Raw genomic sequence first — 20,088 nt, 5'->3', positions numbered from 1 at the left:
TTAGGATTTAGAAGACATTTTGTAGAATCCCCCAGAAGCAAAGATTTGAGTTACCAATGTTCGCTTTAAAAAAAATATATATATATATATATTCAAAGATTTGCACAAATTTTAACGATTTTTCAAAAATAGCAGATCTACATGCTCATAGCGCGGCACTCGGTGCCTCGCTATGAGCTTGTATATCTGCTATTTTTGAATAGCCAAATAAATCTAAAATGACACACATGCGTTCCCTTCCCGGTCTTAATGGGTTAAAAAAGGCTGCAGTAAAAACGATTTATGAGTCCGCTGAACATAAAACCCACGCTAGATAATAACGCGCAGCGGTGTATGTTTTATCGAACGCGAAAATACGACTACACAAGACGATAGATGGCATCACAGCGACAGTTGTTAATCACCAGCACCAATTTTGAGGGCTATATCTATATGTATTGTAGGCAAGGATAATCATGTAATATCGGAGCAACTACCTCAGTCAGGAACCAGAAAATCAAGATTCAAGCTGGAGCTGTTCCATATAGTGAATGATTTGGAAGAGTAAGCAGGTGAATGGAAGAGGAGCCCTGGGAATTGTATAAAGTTAGCTTCAGAAAGGTTTACCCTAAACAAACATGTATTCACAAAAAATACATACAAATATAAACTTTCCTAAAACTAGGACAAACATGTTTTCATATTTTCTTGTGCAGTTTTTGCTTTATTTACATAGGACAGTGAGGAAACAGAAAACTGAGGGCAGAGAGGGTTGAACGACATGCAACACCGGCTGGAATCGAACCTGGAACGTTGTCCTGTGCTCTAAAGGGTGAATTATACTTGGTTGCACACCGGTGTCATGCACCAAAATCTATAAGGTCACAACCCTTTGGCAGCACTATGCTTGCAGATCTCCACCATTTGCGGTGCGCAACACTGAGGTACAGCTAAGTATAAATCAGGCCCAATAGAGCAGCACTTTAACCATGCACATTGTATATACCTGTCATTTTTATATGTTGGATGTTTTCAACCTGCACAAGAAGCATTTCTGCCTCCTCAAAGTGCCACCAATGTATCCATTGCATATGTATGGACTTTGTCCATTTTAATTGTCTGTGCCTTCCTGTTTAACCTGTTCTGTACTATGTGTTCCCTTTCTCGCTATTTCTCTCGTCCCTATTCTAACTCTTCCTATCACAGCAATATTGAGAGCTCATCTAAGAAAGAATTTCGCCCACTCTTTTACACCTGTAATCGTGTGATGTGACAATGAAGCTGATTCTGACACTGATCCGGAAGCGCTACTCACCCTCGTCTCCATCGTTAGCGCTGACAGTCAGGATGGGGAAGCCCACGTCAGCGTCCTCATCCACAGCCACTTCATAGGCCGCCTGAGCAAACGCCGGCTTGTTATCATTCACATCGCTGATGAAAACACGCACATATGCTGTGTCTGACAGGCAGGGAAAAGACAAGAGAGGCGATGGCGGGATAACACCAGAGAGAGAGACGTGGAAAAGAGAAAAGCGAGAGATTAGAGAAAGGAGATAGGAAAATATATAATAAAAAACATGAGGCTGTTCTTATTCTGTCAGCCTGAACATGCACATTTGTCTGTCAATCCCCCCAACCCCCCCCCACACACACACACACACACACTCAACACTGCACACACAAGCACACCAGCAGAGACACGTGTATAGCTCAGTGCAAAGGAGACACACACACACACACACACACACACACACACACACACACACACACACACACACACACACACACACACACACACACACACACACACACAGACACACACACACACACACACACACACACACACACACACACACACACACAGAACACAGACACAACAAAGACGACTTCCACTCGGCCATTTTTCTCATTTCATCAATCTGTCTCTATCACATCCTTTATCTCTCTATGCCTCTGTCATTCTAATCCTCGTGGGCGTCTGAGTTTTTTCTTTCAAACAGAGGAAAACCCTGAGCAGAGCTTGGCAGTAAAAGCACCCCGAGGTTAGAGGTGTAAAGGGGATCGCTCAAAGAAAGGAGATAGGGGCGAGCCAATATAATATGCTCCCTTTGATATTGGAATCAAAAGGAACATAATTTGCAATACTCTCTCTCTGAGATGAGATAAATTATTTAAGCCGGGTAGCGAGGCCGGCTTACACTTGCACGCCATGGATCGCAAGCTAACGCAGCCCTCAGAGTACTAAGAAAACAAGTCACAGCCGCCTAGAGTTCAACGTGTTCAGAATACAGCACAGAGAGAGTGAGAGAGGGGGGGGGGGGGGGGGGGGGTGACAGAGTGAGAGAAAGATGGAGGGATGAGATCAACACATCTGATGAAGGGATGAGATCAACAGATCAACAGATCTAAACTGTGACAGCTGCTGTCACCATGTCCGTCCATCCGTCAGTCCGTACTTCATTCCTCCATGCAATATCTCGTGTTTGAATCATTTTCATCCATGTTTCCACACTTCATTCGGAAATAAATGTGTATCAAACACGCACAAGCAGGTGGCATGTCAAACACAGGCAACCACTACATAGGAAATTCCCTCTTTTGGTCAGACAGACGTTTGGTATTTTCTAGACTAGAGAAGGGTGGAGTACACGCAATGAAGTGACGATATGGGTGGGTTGGGGTGGACTGGATTCAATCATGACCAATCAAATGATCACTTTTCATTACCTTTAAGAGCAGTGCACTTTGCTCAGTGCAAGGGCATAACGGTAATGTTCATACTGTCATGGAGGAAAAGCCATCGAAACGTAATTTCTCCGCAGAACAAACTGATGTCCTTGAGTGGGAGGTGCAGAGTCATCAACAACAAATCCACAGCACCCCAAACAGACTGCCAAGAGCAGATGATGTAAAATTAACTTGGGAGGAAATAACAAATGCAGCCAATACATGTGAGAAGCGTTACTCAGTGTGTGTGTGTGTGTGTGTGTGTGTGTGTGTGTGTGTGTGTGTGTGTGTGTGTGTGTGTGTCTGTCTCCATCTCCATCCATGTAGTCTTCTTGTTTTAAACACTACATAAAAACCTTGAGAAATCGTTCAATGATGTCTGGCGATGAGCGAAACAGAATCAGTATGTGACATAATCAATCTAGTTGATCAATACACCTTTTATGAAGGAGAAACCAATAAATATATTATTCTCTAAATGTCACGATGCAGTGCACACACTTTCTTTTTGCTGGATACAGGCATTTAGCCATTCTTACATGTGGGTTAGAATGCATAAAAACATTAACATATCTGTTCCATTTAGAAGGATTCGTGGCAAATTTAAAAAGACAAGCATCGTATTAAATGAAGAAAACTATGTCTGATTGTTTTTCTCCTCAGTGGGTTTAACAAACAATCTCTCCAGCTCTCTCTCTCGATCAATCAATCATACTTCCTGCATATGTAGGGAGAAAGGAAGCCGATTCTTCACTTTTCACAAATTTAAGCTGTTTATTACATTTTTGCCAAAGGCTCTGGGACCTGTAATTATGCTTGTGTTCCCCACAGGCTATGGGATCTCTAGTCGCAGTCCCATAACCTGGCTGGACGGTGGATGGAACTGGCTTTCCTAGGTACAGTACACATAATGCACACAGAACACCAGACATGGGGCTCAATGGTGCAAAGTTATAAAGGACTTTGATTTAAATGCATGACAAGCAGCAGAGCCAGTAAGGCTGTTGTTGTTGTGTACGGTCAATAAAGCGTTGAAGGTTTAATTACACAACGGCGTCGGCAAGAACCCACAGTGGCACTCAGCATGTTACAGTGACATAACGACATATTGGCGGATGGGGACATTTATACAGTTATGTGGCCCTTCTCATGCATTTTTCACCTTAGTGGGGCTATGAGATCTGTAGTCGCAGTTCCAAGTCTGCACGTAGCTTGGGTATATGCACAGTTTGGGTGTGACTCGTAACATATAAAGCAGGTTTGTGTGATCTCTTCAATGTCTATCTCTGGGTGTAGCTCCACCAGCTAAAGTGAGCCAAAAAAGCAATGGAAGAGTGCGTGTCTCACTACACAGCTGGTGCAGTGAATGGCACAAATCATGGTCCTCGTTGACTCTCTATAGTAAACCTCTCCTCCCACACCAGCATACTGTGAGTACCCTAACCCAACATACCAAAAGTATGCAGGCGGGGAAAAATACGTCATGGGGTGTGCCGATATATCGTCCCGGGATATATCGGGATACGTTTTCGTGACGATATGTATTGTTTTGAAAAAACTTTTTTTTTTGCAATAATAATAATGCAAAAATGTAAGTATTTGTTTGCATTTGCTCCCCCCCCCCCATATGTTTTCATAAGATATCTTATCGTATCTCTGGAAATGGTCAATTCAACCATTTGATGCACACCTCGCCCCAATCTGCCTGCCCTAAAACAGGACCCTATGAGTGTAAAAGTGAATGGGTCCATTCGTGTCAGTTTTGTACCCTCTGGAAGTAATAACAGTGAGGATTTTACTGTGTAGCTTTGTCAGTGCTGAGCTCTGCTGGCTGGCACACAAAGCCATTGGTTCAAGGCCCTATTTTGTAACCAAACCAAATCCACTTTCTCTGTCACCAATATCAAAACAACCATCTTAGAGAATAAGGTTAGGCTACGTCTGCACATGTACCTGCACAATGTGTGTTTTTACAAACTTGTATTAGTGCAGGTACAAAGCATACAGTATGTGTGTCCTTGTGCTTCAAGTAGCTGAGCAGAGGTCAACAAGGGGTCATGCTTTCAAATAAATCGGGAGCACTCATGTCCTGTATGTGTGTGTGTGTGTGTGTGTGTGTGTGTGTGTGTGTGTGTGTGTGTGTGTGTGTGTGTGTGTGTGTGTGTGTGTGTGTGTGTGTGTGTGTGCCTGCGTGTGCTTATACAATAGGTGGTGTGGAGTGGGGTGTTTGCGCACAGGTGTGTGTGTGTGTGTGTGTGTGTGTGTGTGTGTGTGTGTGTGTGTGTGTGTGTGTGTGTGTATACGTGTACGTGTCCAAACATTTTGTGATATTCTGTCACCCAGAAGTGTTTGTATCCTTATCCAACATTCATAAATACATAATTACAGTGAATGAAATCCCACAGATCATCTTCACCTTGGGCCCCACACTGCTTAATATTTCAGTTTAGTGTTTATGCTGTCAAACATATCATTATGAGCGAAACCTAGAGAGACTGTCTATTAATATATTCCATATTATTCATGAATATTGTTTCTGTTTCATCATTCTCTTGTCTCTGTCCCTCTCTCTGTCCTTTGCTCTGTCTCCCTCTATTAAATGTTTGGAAACGGATGATTGCACGGTAAAATCCTCAGTGTTCATTTATCCACTTGCACACTGCAGAGTTGAAGTTAGCACTGAGGATTTTCATGTGTGCATGCATTAATCTGGCAGGGAGTGACAAGAAGAGATGGCTTAGGGTCCTCTGAGGAAGAGAGGAGCAGATGTGTTTATGCGTGTGTGTGTGTGAGAGAGAGAGAGAGAGAGAGAGAGAGAGAGAGAGAGAGAGAGAGAGAGAGAGAGAGAGAGAGAGAGAGAGAGAGAGAGAGAGAGAGAGAGAGAGAGAGAGAGAGAGAGAGAGAGAGAGAGAGAGAGAGAGAGAGAGAGAGAGAGAGAGAAAGCTAGCAAGAGCTTATGGCTCCCCTCAATGAGGACTCTAAATGAACCCTAAATGACATCTAGAGACCAGCTGTCTAAAGCTACAGTATATCTTCTCCTCTGTCCCACTCCAATTCCCCTTATTTCTCCTTCCAATGTGACCTGCACCACGAGTAGACATATTCAATTAGAATCCAGTCCTTGTCATTAACGGCACTGCTAGCCTCCAGCGAATTAGAAATAGTTCTGTAGACTTCATCTATAAGCAAATAATTGTTATAATACTCCATTAACCACTCTTGTTCCAAATGGGCTGACCTCATCATTAGATGATATTATGAATCTGCATACCCCGTCTGTGGCTAGAGTTCTAAATGGCTGTAGTTAAATAGATGACCCTAGGCATGGGCCGATTTTCATTCATATCAAATACAACAATATTTACCGCACATAATTGTCCACAGTACTGAATATGCACACACACACACACACACACACACACACACACACACACACACACACACACACACACACACACACACACACACACACACACACACACACACACACACACACACACACACACACACACACAGTATAGTGTCTGAGACTGCTGTAGCTGGTGAGTAAACAGAACCACACTGTGTCATTGTTACCAGAGTTGGGCAGTCCATGTTTTCCAGGCCGAGCAGACTCCCAGCCATCCACCGACTGGACCTCCAGCAGGTAGGAGCCTTTGGTTTCACGGTCAAACACGGTCTCTGTGTAGAGGGAGCCTAACTCTGGGTCGATACGGAAGTACTGGTGGTCCCCACTACGATCAGCCAGCAAGGAGTAGGAAATCTGGTCAAAGCAAATAAAGTCAAAACCATACAGGGGAACAGGAAAACAGTCAAAAATGTTACTAAATTAAGACTTTAAAATGGAATCAAAATAAGTGGTGTGCCAGAAGAAGCAGTCTGACCACATACTCCATGAGTTGTAAGGACCTGAGTTTGCTCCAGTCATCGCTCTCTCTTCTCTTCTCTCGCCATTTCCTGTCTCTCTACACTGTCCTGTTTAATAATGCTGAAAAGCAGTTGAAAATAAATTGGCGTTCTTCCTATGATCCACCAGCCTGCAGCCTGTAAAATTATATATTTCTCATTTGAACTGGACCACGGTATTTGTAAATGATGAAAGCCAAGACATTTATTTCAGTCTGGGGGGAAAAAATAAAACGTCATAGTGTGTTGACACATCAGAACCAGCAACAACCATATTTTGTTGTAATTCTCATATAAACTCATTTGAATTAGGTGTTATTGAATAGATTCCTAAAAACACAACTTAAAGACGCCATATTAAGTAATTCCACAACACTTGTCATACATGTGTCAAAGTGTGCTAGTAAGCTATGAACCTATGGAACACTGATATATTATAATAGCCCAGTGCCTAGTTGTGGCATAATCCTGTGCCACTGAACATAACATGCTTTGTAAGGGTTTTTCTTTTTTTAATGCTGTGCACAGACCAATGAAGTTAAGCAGTACCTCTACCCTTGTGGTCCACAAAGGGGAGAGAAGCTTGTATAATTGCATACTAACTAATCACCATCCCATTAAAACCCAGCAGAAGACCAGGGGGCTGAGTTAGCTTTTTTTCACCTTCTTTCTCCAATGTAGTTGTTTTACCATAAAAATAACTACAGTATAGGCTACTACATGGTCCCTCGCACTGTTAACCCCAACAGTTGATATGGGGAGGGTGTATACAGCCACATGGACAGGGGTGCACATAACTGGTGCGCAGGTGCGCATGCGCACCCAAAATAAATAATGCGCGGCACATCAGACAACGCAAGGCGCTTTTGCATACCAACAGCTGGGACAGGAATTTCCAAGCTTTTATTTTTTAGCAAAACTAAAAAATAAAAGCCTGGAGATTGAGGCTAGGAATTTACTTCCTGAAGCCACACTCACACAATCACGCTAAAGCACGCGTCGGCCCCAAGTACAGCCATTAGGCGCAGGGGGAGGGGACGCATGCTGCACGTGATTGTGTGAGTGTTGCCTCGCAGAGAGTGTTGCGACTGCACATCGACTCGCAGCTCGCTGCACGCAGCCAGCAGCGGCTGTTAGAGGCACTCGTCACCGATGATGAACGCACCGTAATCAGAGGCGTACGCTCATTGGGGCCAACGAGGCCATGGCCCGGTCTGTAAAACCCTGCTCACCCAGGGGAAAAAAAACAAAAAATCAACATAACCAGGGGTGCACATAACTGGTGCGCAGGTGCGCATGCGCACCCAAAATAAAAAATGCGCACCACATCAGGCGACGCGAGGCGCTTTTGCGCACCAACTCAACTCAACTCACTCAACCCAACAGCTGGGACAGGAATTTCCAAGCTTTTATTTTTTAGCAAAACTAAAAAATAAAAGCCTGGAGATCGAGGCTAGGAATTTACTTCCTGAAGCCACACTCACACAATCACTCTAAAGCACCCGTCGGCCCCATGTACAGCCATTAGGCGGAGGGGTAGAGATATGACTCGCGTCGCCTCGCATCGCCTCGCATTGCCTGGCAGCGGCCCACGCAGCCAGCAGCGGCTGTTAGAGGCACTCGTCACCGATGATGAACGCACCGTAATGGTGCAAAATATGCCGTGAACGTCCCAATCTGGCGGATAAAATCAGCGCAGCAGCACAGGGCACCAACCTTGGGGGCTTTATGTAACAGCATGAGAAAAAAAAAACGGCGAAAATCGGCAGAATTTAGAAGCAGAGCGTCCTTTTTTTCTCGCCCCCCCCCCCCCGTTGACAAAACTGTCCGGCGGGCACCGTGCTGAACCCCCCCCCCCCCGTTGACAAAACTTTCCGGGCTGAACCCCCCCCCCCCCCCGTTGACAAAACGGGACGGGCGCCATGCGCACCAAGTCACATGTCCAGGTGCTCTTCTGCGTACCAGACCTAAAAAGTTATGTGCACCCCTGAACATAACAACATTAGCAGCCCCTCACCCTTTAAGTCGCCTTTGTTTTCAAATGGGGCTCATTTGCATTTGGCCGAATTGTTAATGAGTGGCCATTAGAAAACCAGTTTCACCGTCAAACCGGTTCTCCATTGCGCAGAGACGAGCACCTCTCCATTCAGAAATGTAATAGAAGAAGAACCGTCGTCCTGAAACACCCTGCCCCGGGTCTAAACCGGCGGCCTCGGTCCGCGAAAAAAAATGGGGCAGTGTGTTTTGGGACGAGCGTTCCGTTTTCCACCCGCAATGGCTCGGCAATTCTCAATAGACTTATCAGCCGTTGCTGTGCAGGTTTAAGAATCTGGCCCGGTCAACATTAGAACCCACCATACGCCAGTGACCGTAATGGTGCAAAATATGCCGTAAACGTCCCAATCTGGCGGATAAAAACAGTGCAGCACAGGGCACCAACCTTGGTGGTTCACCAAACGGTGTGAGAGAAAAAGAAACGGCGAAAAACGGCGGATTTGGAAGCAGAGTGTCCTTTTTTCTCGCGCAGCACCCGCTCCCCCCCAGCCCCCCCCACCCCGTTGACAAAACGGGACGGGACAATTTATTTGGTGCGCACCAATTCACATCTCCAGGTGCTCTTCTGAGTACTGGACCTAAAAAGTTATGTGCACCCCTGCACATGGAGTTACCAGCCACTTATTCTCACCTAACAGTGAGGAGTTTCCCTGGGAGGGTGTAACGGGTGCGAATGAACATGCTATCCCTACCAGTTCCCCTCCAACCTGTAGGGTTGCCAAGTTGCAAGTACGGCGACAAAGAACACCCCCTGCCGGCTTCCCACCCATGAACACAGCTAATTGTGTTCACTGGAGCACCTGGCCAAGCCGGAGGCTCCACAAAGGACTCAAAACCTAGTCTCCACGGTGGTGGCCGAGTACCCTTGCAAAACAATACTTATCTCTGGTGTTTTCTCAGAGAGAATCCCATGCTACCTATGCCTATGGTAGTGCTGCAAGGTCTAGGACACAGGTAGACGATAACAGTTGTGACTAGATTATTGCTATGAGGCGTGCTGTGATCTGTATCTGCAGATAATCTAATAACTATAGACCAGATTAGAATGTTTGAATGTTTGCAAACAAACAGGTATTTCCAGGTAGAATGTCTATGGACGTTTTCACTGTATAAAATAAAGTGTCATATGCTGTCTAGTTTGTCAACCTGTGGATATTAACAAAATAATGTATGTCTAATAGACAATAACAATATCATAAGTGTCCTGTTCTTCCAGTAATAAGGTTAATGGATAATACTGTTCCAATGCGACGCTGCCTGTGTTATCTACCCGGAAATACATATTTGGCTGTGGTGATGTCATGAAGACTCCGTCCATACTTAGTCACTCTTGTTGTGAAAGTATATTAATTATTAATTCTAATGCGATGTGCTCTGCTTTAACAAGATAATGTAGGCCCGAGTTTAAGTATAACTGTCATGCTGCTTGTTAGAACATCATGTTCAAACAAGTGTTCCTATTCATAGCCCATCTTGCTCATTTCTGTATCAGTCATGACTCACATAACTCTGGCATGACTCACATCTTCCAGTCACATAATGCACAATATATTCACTGTATGTGGTTAATAAACTTCAGAACAAACCATGTGTCACTACCTAGTTATCTTGTTCTCCGACCTCGCTGCTAATTACAGATGAGTAATTCAACTGAATGACATTTCACCAGAATGTTTAGGATTACTAAAGAGGATTATTAAATAACAAAACACTCTCTTGAGCCTTCAGATGTCAAAAACTACAAACTGGTATCACATCTTTCCTTTCTTTCCAAAAGCCTTGCACAAGTTGTTCCTAATCAGCTCTGCCCTCATCTCTCATAAAATAGCCTTTTGGATCTCAACCAGCCAGGATTCAAGGCTGCCCACTACACTGAAAGAGTACTTCTTCACCCGTTCAATCCGGGAACGCATCCACAAATGTCTTCTAAATCCTAACTGGTTTTGGAAAAACGTATGTTTCTATATCAGCTCAAGCTGTTTCATGCCAAGGACCCCCCAAAATGATATGCATTTGGCCACCAACCACCATCTCAAAATATTTAGTTCCAGGGACCTCCTCCAAAAGCAAAGATTTGAGTTACAAATGTTTGCTTTAAATATATATATGTTGAAAGATTTGCACAAATATTCAAGATTTATTTTTTAAATAGCCAAAGTTTAAAATAATGGTTATAGCTAAAATTGAACCATCAGCTTCTCTGGTCACCCTTTATGACCTCGGTATCAGGGGGACGGCACTCAAGCGGTTCTCCTCCTACCTACCAGGTCAGACCTAACAGCTTTCATGGAAAAGGGATGCTTCCACCCCTGTAACCTCTTGACCGGGGGTCCCCCCAGCGGTCTGTACTTGGCCCCCTCCATTTTCCCACCTACACCACCAGATCCCTTGGCTCTGTCATTTCTGCTCACAAGCGCTGTTATCCCTGTTATGCTGCTGACCATGGATTAAAGCAAAATAAAATCTCACGACTGAAAACATTTTGTTAAAATGTGTTTGATAAACAATTAGAACAATATGTAGAATTATGATGTTTTGGTAGCCGTACACCCAACCAGCTGGAGATATTGCAGATTGATGCTAACGTCGGCCATACCAGCCCTGACAAAAAAAGGATGCCGCTATAGTCATTTTCGTATTTTAAAACGAAATGCCAGACGCCAGAGGGTTATCCTTTGCTTTTAAGAAATATATGAGATCATTAGGAGTTGCTTGAAGATTGAACATGTTGCTAGTTTGACCACTTCAAATACTCTTTGAAATAACGAATAATCAAAAATAGGCTGTCTACAAGCTTACAACACGTCGCAGCGCGACGTGTTGTAAGCTTGTAGATAGCCTATTTTCGGTGCATAGCATGCTTCCATAGAAGACATGCTGAATTCTATGGAATCCAAATGACTGAAAACAGTCTGAGAACTTTAATCCATGTGCTGACACACATCACACTCAATTGTGTAGGTCTGCGCTGTACAACATCCAGAGGATCAGACCCTCCCTCACTAAGCAGTCTGCCCAGGTCCTTATCCAAGCCCCAGGCCTCAGTGATCTCTAGGCTTGACTCCCTCCTTGCTGGCCTGTCGGCATGCTCGCTTAAACCCCCTCCAATTGATCCAGAATGCCGGCACACCTATACTCTTCAATTATTTATAGACTGTGTCTTATGTTCTGCACCAGACGGGATGATTGTATAGGGTGTGTAATACGTCTGTATAATTTCATCAATATTTCTGGGTGTCTTTACTGTGATGTTTCTTGTGATGATCTTTTCTGTACCGGCTGCACTTCTATGCCCTGCATCTGTAGCTTTTACTGCTGTACTGTCTGGGATCAATACAGGTGTCTGTCTGCCTACAGCAGTGGTTCTCAAAGTGTATCTAATTATGATGAATGATAATGATAAAAAAAATTGAAAAATGCACAAATCTTCTCTTGTGCAAGACAATATTTTCAGATGGGGGTCTGCAGCCAAATGCATGTAATTTGGGGGTCCTTGACATGAAAATATTTGAGAACCACTGGTCTCTAGAGTATCTATCTATCTATCTATCTATCTATCTATCTCTCTCTACAGTATACTACTGTACATCCATCCATCCATCCATCCATCCAGCCATCCCCATCTATACATCCATCCATCCTCTCAAAATGTATCTCCCCTTTTGCATTCCCTTCATTGGCTTACGGTTTCTGCTTGCATCCGATTCAAAACACTTGTCCTACGGGTATCAGGCAATCAAGGCAGGGCACAGCCTTACCTTCGGGACATGACCCATGCCTAAACCGCTTCCCAAACTCTTCAGATAACAAAGGATGTGTCTGTCTGTCTGTCCCTTTCCCTATGTGGTCTCTCAAGCCAGAATATCTCTGCCACAATCTTCAAATGCTACAGAGAGTCTAGTAAAAGTTGAAAACAGGAAGCTGTCACCTTGCTCTACAGACCAGAAGCGTATTCGAACTAATCACAACGCAGTGTTCAAAGGAATCCACTTAAAAATATATTTTACAATTTCCATTTCTGCTAGACATCTACCGTAGCTAGACAGGCTTAAACTAATTTGGTTCCCAGTAGGACATATTTACATGACTATACACAGGCACTTTATTTTCAACTCATTTTCAGAGCTAACGGAGTACAGACTGTTAGGCAGAAGCATTTGAAAATGGTGGAAGCCAACACGTCTGTGTTGAGAGGTTATTTCCTATGACACACTGGCCATCGCTCCAAGCATCCTACACTCTTCTCCCTCCTGGCTCCCAAGCTGTGAAATGAACTCTCCCCCACCCCAGTCACAACTACAGACTCACTCCCCATTTTCTGTCGCCGCACGAAAACTCACCTCTTTAGACTCTACAGTACCTCACCCCCCAAGCACCAGTGGTGTAAAGTAACTAAGTACAATTACTCAAGTACTATACTTAAGTACAGTTTTGAGGTGTTTTTACTTACTGGAGTATTTCCAATCTTCAGTACTTTTACTTCTACTCCACTACATCTCAGAGGCAAATATTGTATATATTATAATATTGTAAATATTGTTTTACTCCACTACAATTATTTGAAAACTTGAGTGATACTAGTTACTTTGTAGATTTTGATTATTATTACAAAACATACACTAACCACTTCAGCACTATATATATTTTGGCCATATGAAAATAGACGATCTACAAGCTCACAAATGCGACGCATTGTGAGCTTGTAGAGCTTCTAGAGCTACTGTAATAGATTGGCTATCTTCAAAGCTCGTAGATCTGCTATTTTCAAACAATCATTGAAATGGGACAGTCTGCATAATGAGTACTTTTAATTTTGTATAAAGTACATTTTTATGCCAATACTTTTACTCAAGTAAATTTTGAATTCCGGACTTTTACTTGTAATGGAGTATTTCTACATTGCAGTATTGATACTTTTACTTAAGAACAACATTTGAGTACTTTTTCCACCACTGCCTAGCACTCGTCTTTCCTTGTAAAGCTGCTTGTCACCTATTTTCTGACAGATGTTAGTTATACTATGCAGATGTTCTGTATGTTGCTTACTTGTTACATGTTATAACGTTTGCTTCACAACAAATTCTAATATTATTTAGATGGTTGCTCACTGCTCCTTGTGATTATAGGATGGGTAAATGCAGAGGACAAATTTCACGTACGTGCAATTATACAGTGACAAAAAACACCCCAAAGAGTGGGGACCAATATTATTATTATATAGCATGTATGTTGTTTAGACAGATGCTATGTTTGATGTTTACCTGGTATCTTAGTTACTTTGACCACTTACATGTATAGTGCATTGGCCAGACCCGATACCGGTACCATTTGAGTAGGCAAAAACCTTACCTACAGTATAGTAAATTACTTATAGGGTCAATACAAGTAAAGTAATATGCTGTATGACAAACTTTCCACAGGAGTAGCTTTTCATATTTATTGGACATTTTGTTATTTCCGACTATTAGATTATTCATTGTCTCCAAAAAGCTTTGCGAGCAGCGGAGGCAAGACACCACAGGTGCTGATTAGACTATTTAAAATCCTAAAAGAAAATGTCATAGGTTCAAAAGCCTTTTGTGGAGGAAAACATAATTGGTCTCACAGCAGATGAAAAACACTATAATTATGATTTAGAAAAAGTAGTGTTCTCAAATTGCAGAGCTTGACGTCATGGACTATTAATTGTTTTTCTTTGCGCTCTACATTTATCCTGTTGTTTGTCGACAAAGGTTCGGGCAATTTACTCTGATCTTGCACTTGTAAATCACTCTGGATAAGAGCGTGTGCTACATTCCTAAATTGTACATTGTAAATTGGCAATTACATTGTATTTAATTGTGTCCAAATCATATCGTACAATTTCTGAACTTCAAAACCAGACTATTGTTTTGTTCTTGTCATATTACCTTCAGTAACTCTGTGAGGATTCAGCTGTGGAATATTTTAAGATCAAAATTATGTATAGGTAGTTTGGATTACATGGTTATGTAAATAAGTACTCAGAATCAAAATCTAAATTGAGCAAGACGGCTAAAGAAAGATAACGACAACCTTTAAAGTAATTCATACCCATCTTTAAGCTCTGTGACAGGAAAATAATGGTCCTTTACTGAAATTCTTTTAAAATGGCATAATTTGTCCAGCCTGAGAATTCCTTTCAATTATAAATTAAAGTCTGCTTTTCACCATCATCAAGACATCAACTAAACATGGATGTGCTCATTAGACACTGTACATATCGTCTATTTCAGGCAGAAACCTTGTATGTCCAAAACCGTTAATTTTCAGGAAATGGGGGGGCGGGGGGCTGTTATGCTTGCTTGCTTACAAGCAACAACATTCGATTCGAATACAATAGTGCATTCATTCAAATCGAAAGGAAACAAAAGAGTCATGTTGTTTAATGGCAAAATCGTTTTTTCAAAGGCCTAAGGTTGTTTTTAGTAGCACTCATCAACCTATTCATGAAAGAATAATGAAGCTAATTTCATTATCTCCCGCAGAGGAAAAGAGTGTTTGGACTGCTGTGAATGGCCTTTTCTCTAGTCAAACAGTCAATGAAAACACAACCAGGTAAACAGACATGCCTGAGAAGCTGTTATTAAAAAAGCAATAACTGCATTGGTCGACCACTGCATTCAACCCAAAACATGGTGTAAACAACAGGGTGAAAGTATGAGGAAACATATAAAATATATATATGCCTGATATTATACTGTACTGTATGTCAAAAACCATTACTTGTCATGAAAAAAAAAGAGATCTTGTGTTCCAAAGAATCAAATGTAGGCCTAATTTTACTCACAAGCTTGTGTTAATTATTTTCATTGGTTAAATACTAAAACCTAAAGATAGACTTAACCACTTTCACCTGGTGTCCCTATTTTGCCCCTATCATGTCATAATAGGCAAAGATTTTCAAGATCGATCCATCCATCCATCCATCTTCAACCGCTTATCCGGAATCGGGTCAGTTCAAACAGATAGCTCCAGACTTCCCTTTCCAGGGCAACATTAGCAACTTCCTCCTGGGGGGTCCCCGAGGCGTTCCAAGGCCAGTGTGGAGATATGATCCCCCCATCTGGTCCTTGGTCAGCCACGGGGGTCTCCTCCCAGTGGGACGTGCAGCGAGGACCTCCCTAGGGAGACGCTCGGGAGGCATCCGTATACTAGAACCACCTAAGCTGGCTCCTTTAAAAATAATATCAAAAAAAGATCTGCTACTTGTACGTGAAACTGTCAAATTGTGAAAAACAAAAGCATAAAAAGATGAAATATGGAGATACGAGGTTTCTGCCTGACAGCCACATATATTATACAATTTCATTGAATATGATACTAAACGCACAGTTGAGCACTAATCCTATCCATAATCTCAATGTGCTGTGCTGCTGAGCAGTGGAAGAAGTACTCAAAATATGTTTTATTTAAGTACAAGTAGCAATACCATAATATAGAAACACTCTGTCTGGCCTGTATTCAAACTTTAACTTGAGTGAATGTACAAAAGTATAGGCATCAGTACTAAAGTAAAAAATACTCATAATGAATGACTCATTTCGCTATTTGTTTTTCAAAAATGTGAAAATAGCAGATCTACAAGCTCACAACACGTCGCAATGGAGCTTGTGGATCGGCTATTGTCGAATAGCCAAAAGTATAAATGATAAAAATAAAAAAATACTCAAGTGAAGCAAAAGTACCTCAATATTGTACATGAGTACGGTACTTGAGTAAATGTGCTTCCACCACCGCATGCTGAGGATCTGCTATTTAAAACACAGCAATGTGAGTGGAAGTAATGCGCTGCCTGGAGCACTAGACAGTAAAATCCTCACTCTCTGAGTTAAATGAACACTCCATAACATTCTTGTGAGCAGAGAGGCAGTCGATCCCCATGGCTCACAGGAGGATATCTCAATGTGCTAGTTTTAACTACGACAGTGTACAAAATGGACTCCTGCTGTGTGCAATAATCCCACTTGCATTAAGACAGACACATTATATGTCCATCAACCCCACACACAAGCTATTTTAGCCGTGTTAAGCGGTCAGATGGGTGGGCCGGCATTTTCAGAGCATGCTTATTTTAATGATCGATCAGTCGATTGTGTGCTTGGATCAATGTAACAAAGTATTCTTTAAGTTCCCATTTATCGGTATCACAATGAAAACACATGTTTCTTTTTTTACATGAACTCATTCACTGCCAAGGACGAGAATTTCGTTTTCAGGTAGCCTAATTATTTTCGTTTTTCCACCAGATGGCGCTGTCCTCTATCACCTGAGTGACCGTTTTCACCCTCAAGTCAAACAGATCCAGGAGATCACGTGATCGAAATCCGCCCCCCCCCGGCCAACTTCCTGTTTAGCGTTTGTTGGAAAACAGCTGTATCTTGAGTTCTCTTCTTTTTCCTGTATTTTGGCGAAACATGCTATTTTCAACAGCCTGTAAGAAGGGAAGGAGGAGTCGCGGTCAGTTTTTTTCTTTCTCACGGCAGCACAGTGATACCCTCCATGCTTAGCAGCCGTCGGGCGATCGATCATACATGGATATAAATATTCTGTGACCAGTTGAAAACGTAAGAAAAACGTGCATTTTTGACGAGAGATGCTATATTCATCAGCCTGTAAGAAGGGAAGGAGGAGTCATGGTCAGTTTAATTCTTTTCTCACGGCAGCACAGTGATACGCATCGTGCTTAGCAGCCGTCCTGGGATCGATCATATTGGATATAAATATTCTGTGGCCAGTTGAAAAGGTAAGAAAAACGACAATCACCGTCAGCGGGCAAACGCAGCCAGAAATAAGTCTGTCAGTGAATGAGTTAATTCCGCCAGTGGACCCCGGCCCAAAGGTTGGGAATCGCTGGCTGCTCTAATGGTATTATTTTGAAGTTCAACGGAGGTCTTAGTGTAAAGAGGCACTTAGGAAAGTATGGATTTCCTGTCTGCTCCACAGCAGGCCAGGCTGAATTGATAAACATATGAGTTAAGAGGTGAAGAGGTGCACTCTCCTCAGCAGTGTGCATCTCTCCTAATCAGTTACTTCAATTGGGCATGTACGCTGAAAGAGCAACACCATTTATAAGAGAGATGTTCATCACAGTCTTCTTTTTGTTGTTGCATGTTTTGTTTCTCTTTGCCGTGTGTGTGTGTGTGTGTGTGTGTGTGTGTGTGTGTGTGTGTGTGTGTGTGTGTGTGTGTGTGTGTGTGTGTTCACCTTGCCATTAAGGCCCAGGTCCATGTCGTTTGCAGACACCTGAAAGACCAGAGTCCCTGATTCGGCCCCCTCTGTGACTGAGGCCTCGTAGATGGATGAAGTGAAGAAAGGAACATTGTCATTTACATCTAGAGAAGGGCAGAGACAGCGAGAGAGGAGGTGTCAGGGATAAAAAGTCATTTTCATCTGTTTGACAAGCTGCTTCTGAACATTAGTGTGAGTTGTAGAGAGACAACCAGGACGAAGGTTTGCCGTAATCGGCACAAGCAAATGTAGGATAGTTGATTCAAGGCCAGAAGCATTATATGAATGTCTAGAATAGGGCAACCCATTAGGTCTAATGTTGTCCAAGAGCCATTTCTGTCGTCTTTCCTCATCACAAATGTCTTAATCTATGAATTACAGATGGAACCTTGAATCCATTATAGACCTTCTCCCTCTAACCTCCCTGTGGAGGAGTTAAAAAGCTTTCTTATTAAGATAGATACGAGAAAGAAAGAAAGAAAGAAAGAAAGAAAGAGAGAGAGGGAGAGAGAGAGGGAGACAGAGAGAGAGAGAGAGAGAGAGAGAGAGAGAGAGAGAGAGAGAGAGAGAGAGAGAGAGAGAGATAGTGGATTATAGGAGTGGATAGAGGAGTGGAGGTCTGTACAAATAAATAATTTTTGCAGGTGCCACACACATCTGTGTGTGTGTGTGTGTGTGTGTGTGTGTGTGTGTGTGTGTGTGTGTGTGTGTGTGTGTGTGTGTGTGTGTGTGTGTGTGTGTGTGTGTGTGTGTGTGTAAATGTGTGGAGAGACCAGGGCATGCTGGCTAGGGAGGACTAATAGGCCAGCGGCCAGCAGATACTGCAGTATTAAGTAGCAATGATGGGGACTTAAGCCTGGTTAACAGCAGTCAAACATCAACCCAAACAAAATGATGCCAGGCTAAAGCAACAGCATTCAGAAGCACTGTGACATCTAATGATAGGGTGAGGGATGAGAGCGTCAAAGCAGCCAAAACCATTAGCTGGAACAGGGAGTGGTAGTTACAAATTTGGCTTTGGCAGATAAGAGGGGTGAGGTTGGACATACAGGTATTTGTTGCTCTCTGAAACTTATAACACACTGGTCAGGGGGGGCACCAAACAGCACGGCAAAAGTGAAAGAAGACTCTACTATAATATCATATATGGATATTTGAGGTTTCCACACGAAAATACAGTAGTGTTGCAAAACTCATTTTATAAGAAAATTCTGTACGTTGACAGTGTTTGTGTTGAATAATAGGGATAAAAAATAAAATAAGCAGATGGAAATGACAGCAATATGTTTGGTATTATAGCAGAATGAGGTGGCTATGCCTAGCGGGGAAAATAATCTGTGTTGTTTCACACTCGTATGTATATATAACGTAGTGTGTTTTGTTGATTTGTCAGTGTTGCCGGCAGCCGTTAATAGATAATGAACTGAGGATGAACTGTGTCCTTCTATCATTGCACTGTTCTGTGCAGGTTTTATAAAGTACTTAATTAAGTGCTGCCTGACAAATCTAATCCTCAATCAATCAATACTACCCCTGGCATTGTAACCTTTCATGTGACTAAAACCTTTGTTTTCTATTCTTCTCTCTTTCATTGTCGGGTTAATAGATCTTAATTTAATTTTACTATAGTAGGGGTATAACCCAATGCTGACAATGCACCAAACTTCCCATCAGCAAAAAGCAAAATAGTTAAATAGTTTTATTCTTGAATAAAACAGTTTTATCGTTTATATTATCTTGTTATCAAGTTCTCTACAGTAACAACCTGACATCACATCTATGTTCATGGAGCCATCGCTGCCTCTTATGCACCCCACATGGCTGTCCCTCACAATGTAGTCCCACCTGTGACATTTATGTAGACAGTAGTGAATGCTGCCAGTGGCACGGCCGCAACGTTCTGGGCGCGGACCCGTAGCATGAAATTCCTGGTGGTCTCGTAGTCTAGGGGCTCGGCCACCAGGATGGAGGCTGAGCCATCCTCCCGGTTGGGGGTCAGGTAGAAGCGAACCGGCATGTTGGTCTCCGGCACCATCCCATCCTCCAGGTTGTAGGTCACTCTGGGATCACCCAGCGGAGAGGTGGCCTTGATGGTCTGGATGGGGATAGAGGGACATTTCATTGCTACATTATAAAATCTCACAGGATATGGCCATCCAGATTGATTTGCAG

The 20,088-nt window shown here is 42.8% G+C and overlaps 1 protein-coding gene across 1 annotated transcript in view; it reads right to left on the bottom strand.

Moving 5' to 3' along the window:
- Window positions 1–20,088, bottom strand: part of LOC311043529 (neural-cadherin) — a gene marked incomplete at both ends in the record, with an annotated part of 322,985 nt that overhangs the window by 145,193 nt on the left and 157,704 nt on the right. Inside the window, 4 exons of the mRNA XM_084054821.1 lie at window positions 1,295–1,438; window positions 6,283–6,469; window positions 17,893–18,020; window positions 19,762–20,011. Coding sequence (XP_083910947.1) covers window positions 1,295–1,438; window positions 6,283–6,469; window positions 17,893–18,020; window positions 19,762–20,011 — 709 coding nt within the window. The remainder of the gene's footprint in view (window positions 1–1,294; window positions 1,439–6,282; window positions 6,470–17,892; window positions 18,021–19,761; window positions 20,012–20,088) is intronic.

The sequence above is a fragment of the Gymnoscopelus microlampas genome (genome assembly GCF_963454915.1).
Source record: "Gymnoscopelus microlampas genome assembly, chromosome: 1".
Lineage (NCBI taxonomy): Eukaryota > Metazoa > Chordata > Actinopteri > Myctophiformes > Myctophidae > Gymnoscopelus > Gymnoscopelus microlampas.
Note: the sequence above shows the minus strand (reverse complement) of the source record. Positions and strands in the feature narration are given on the sequence as shown.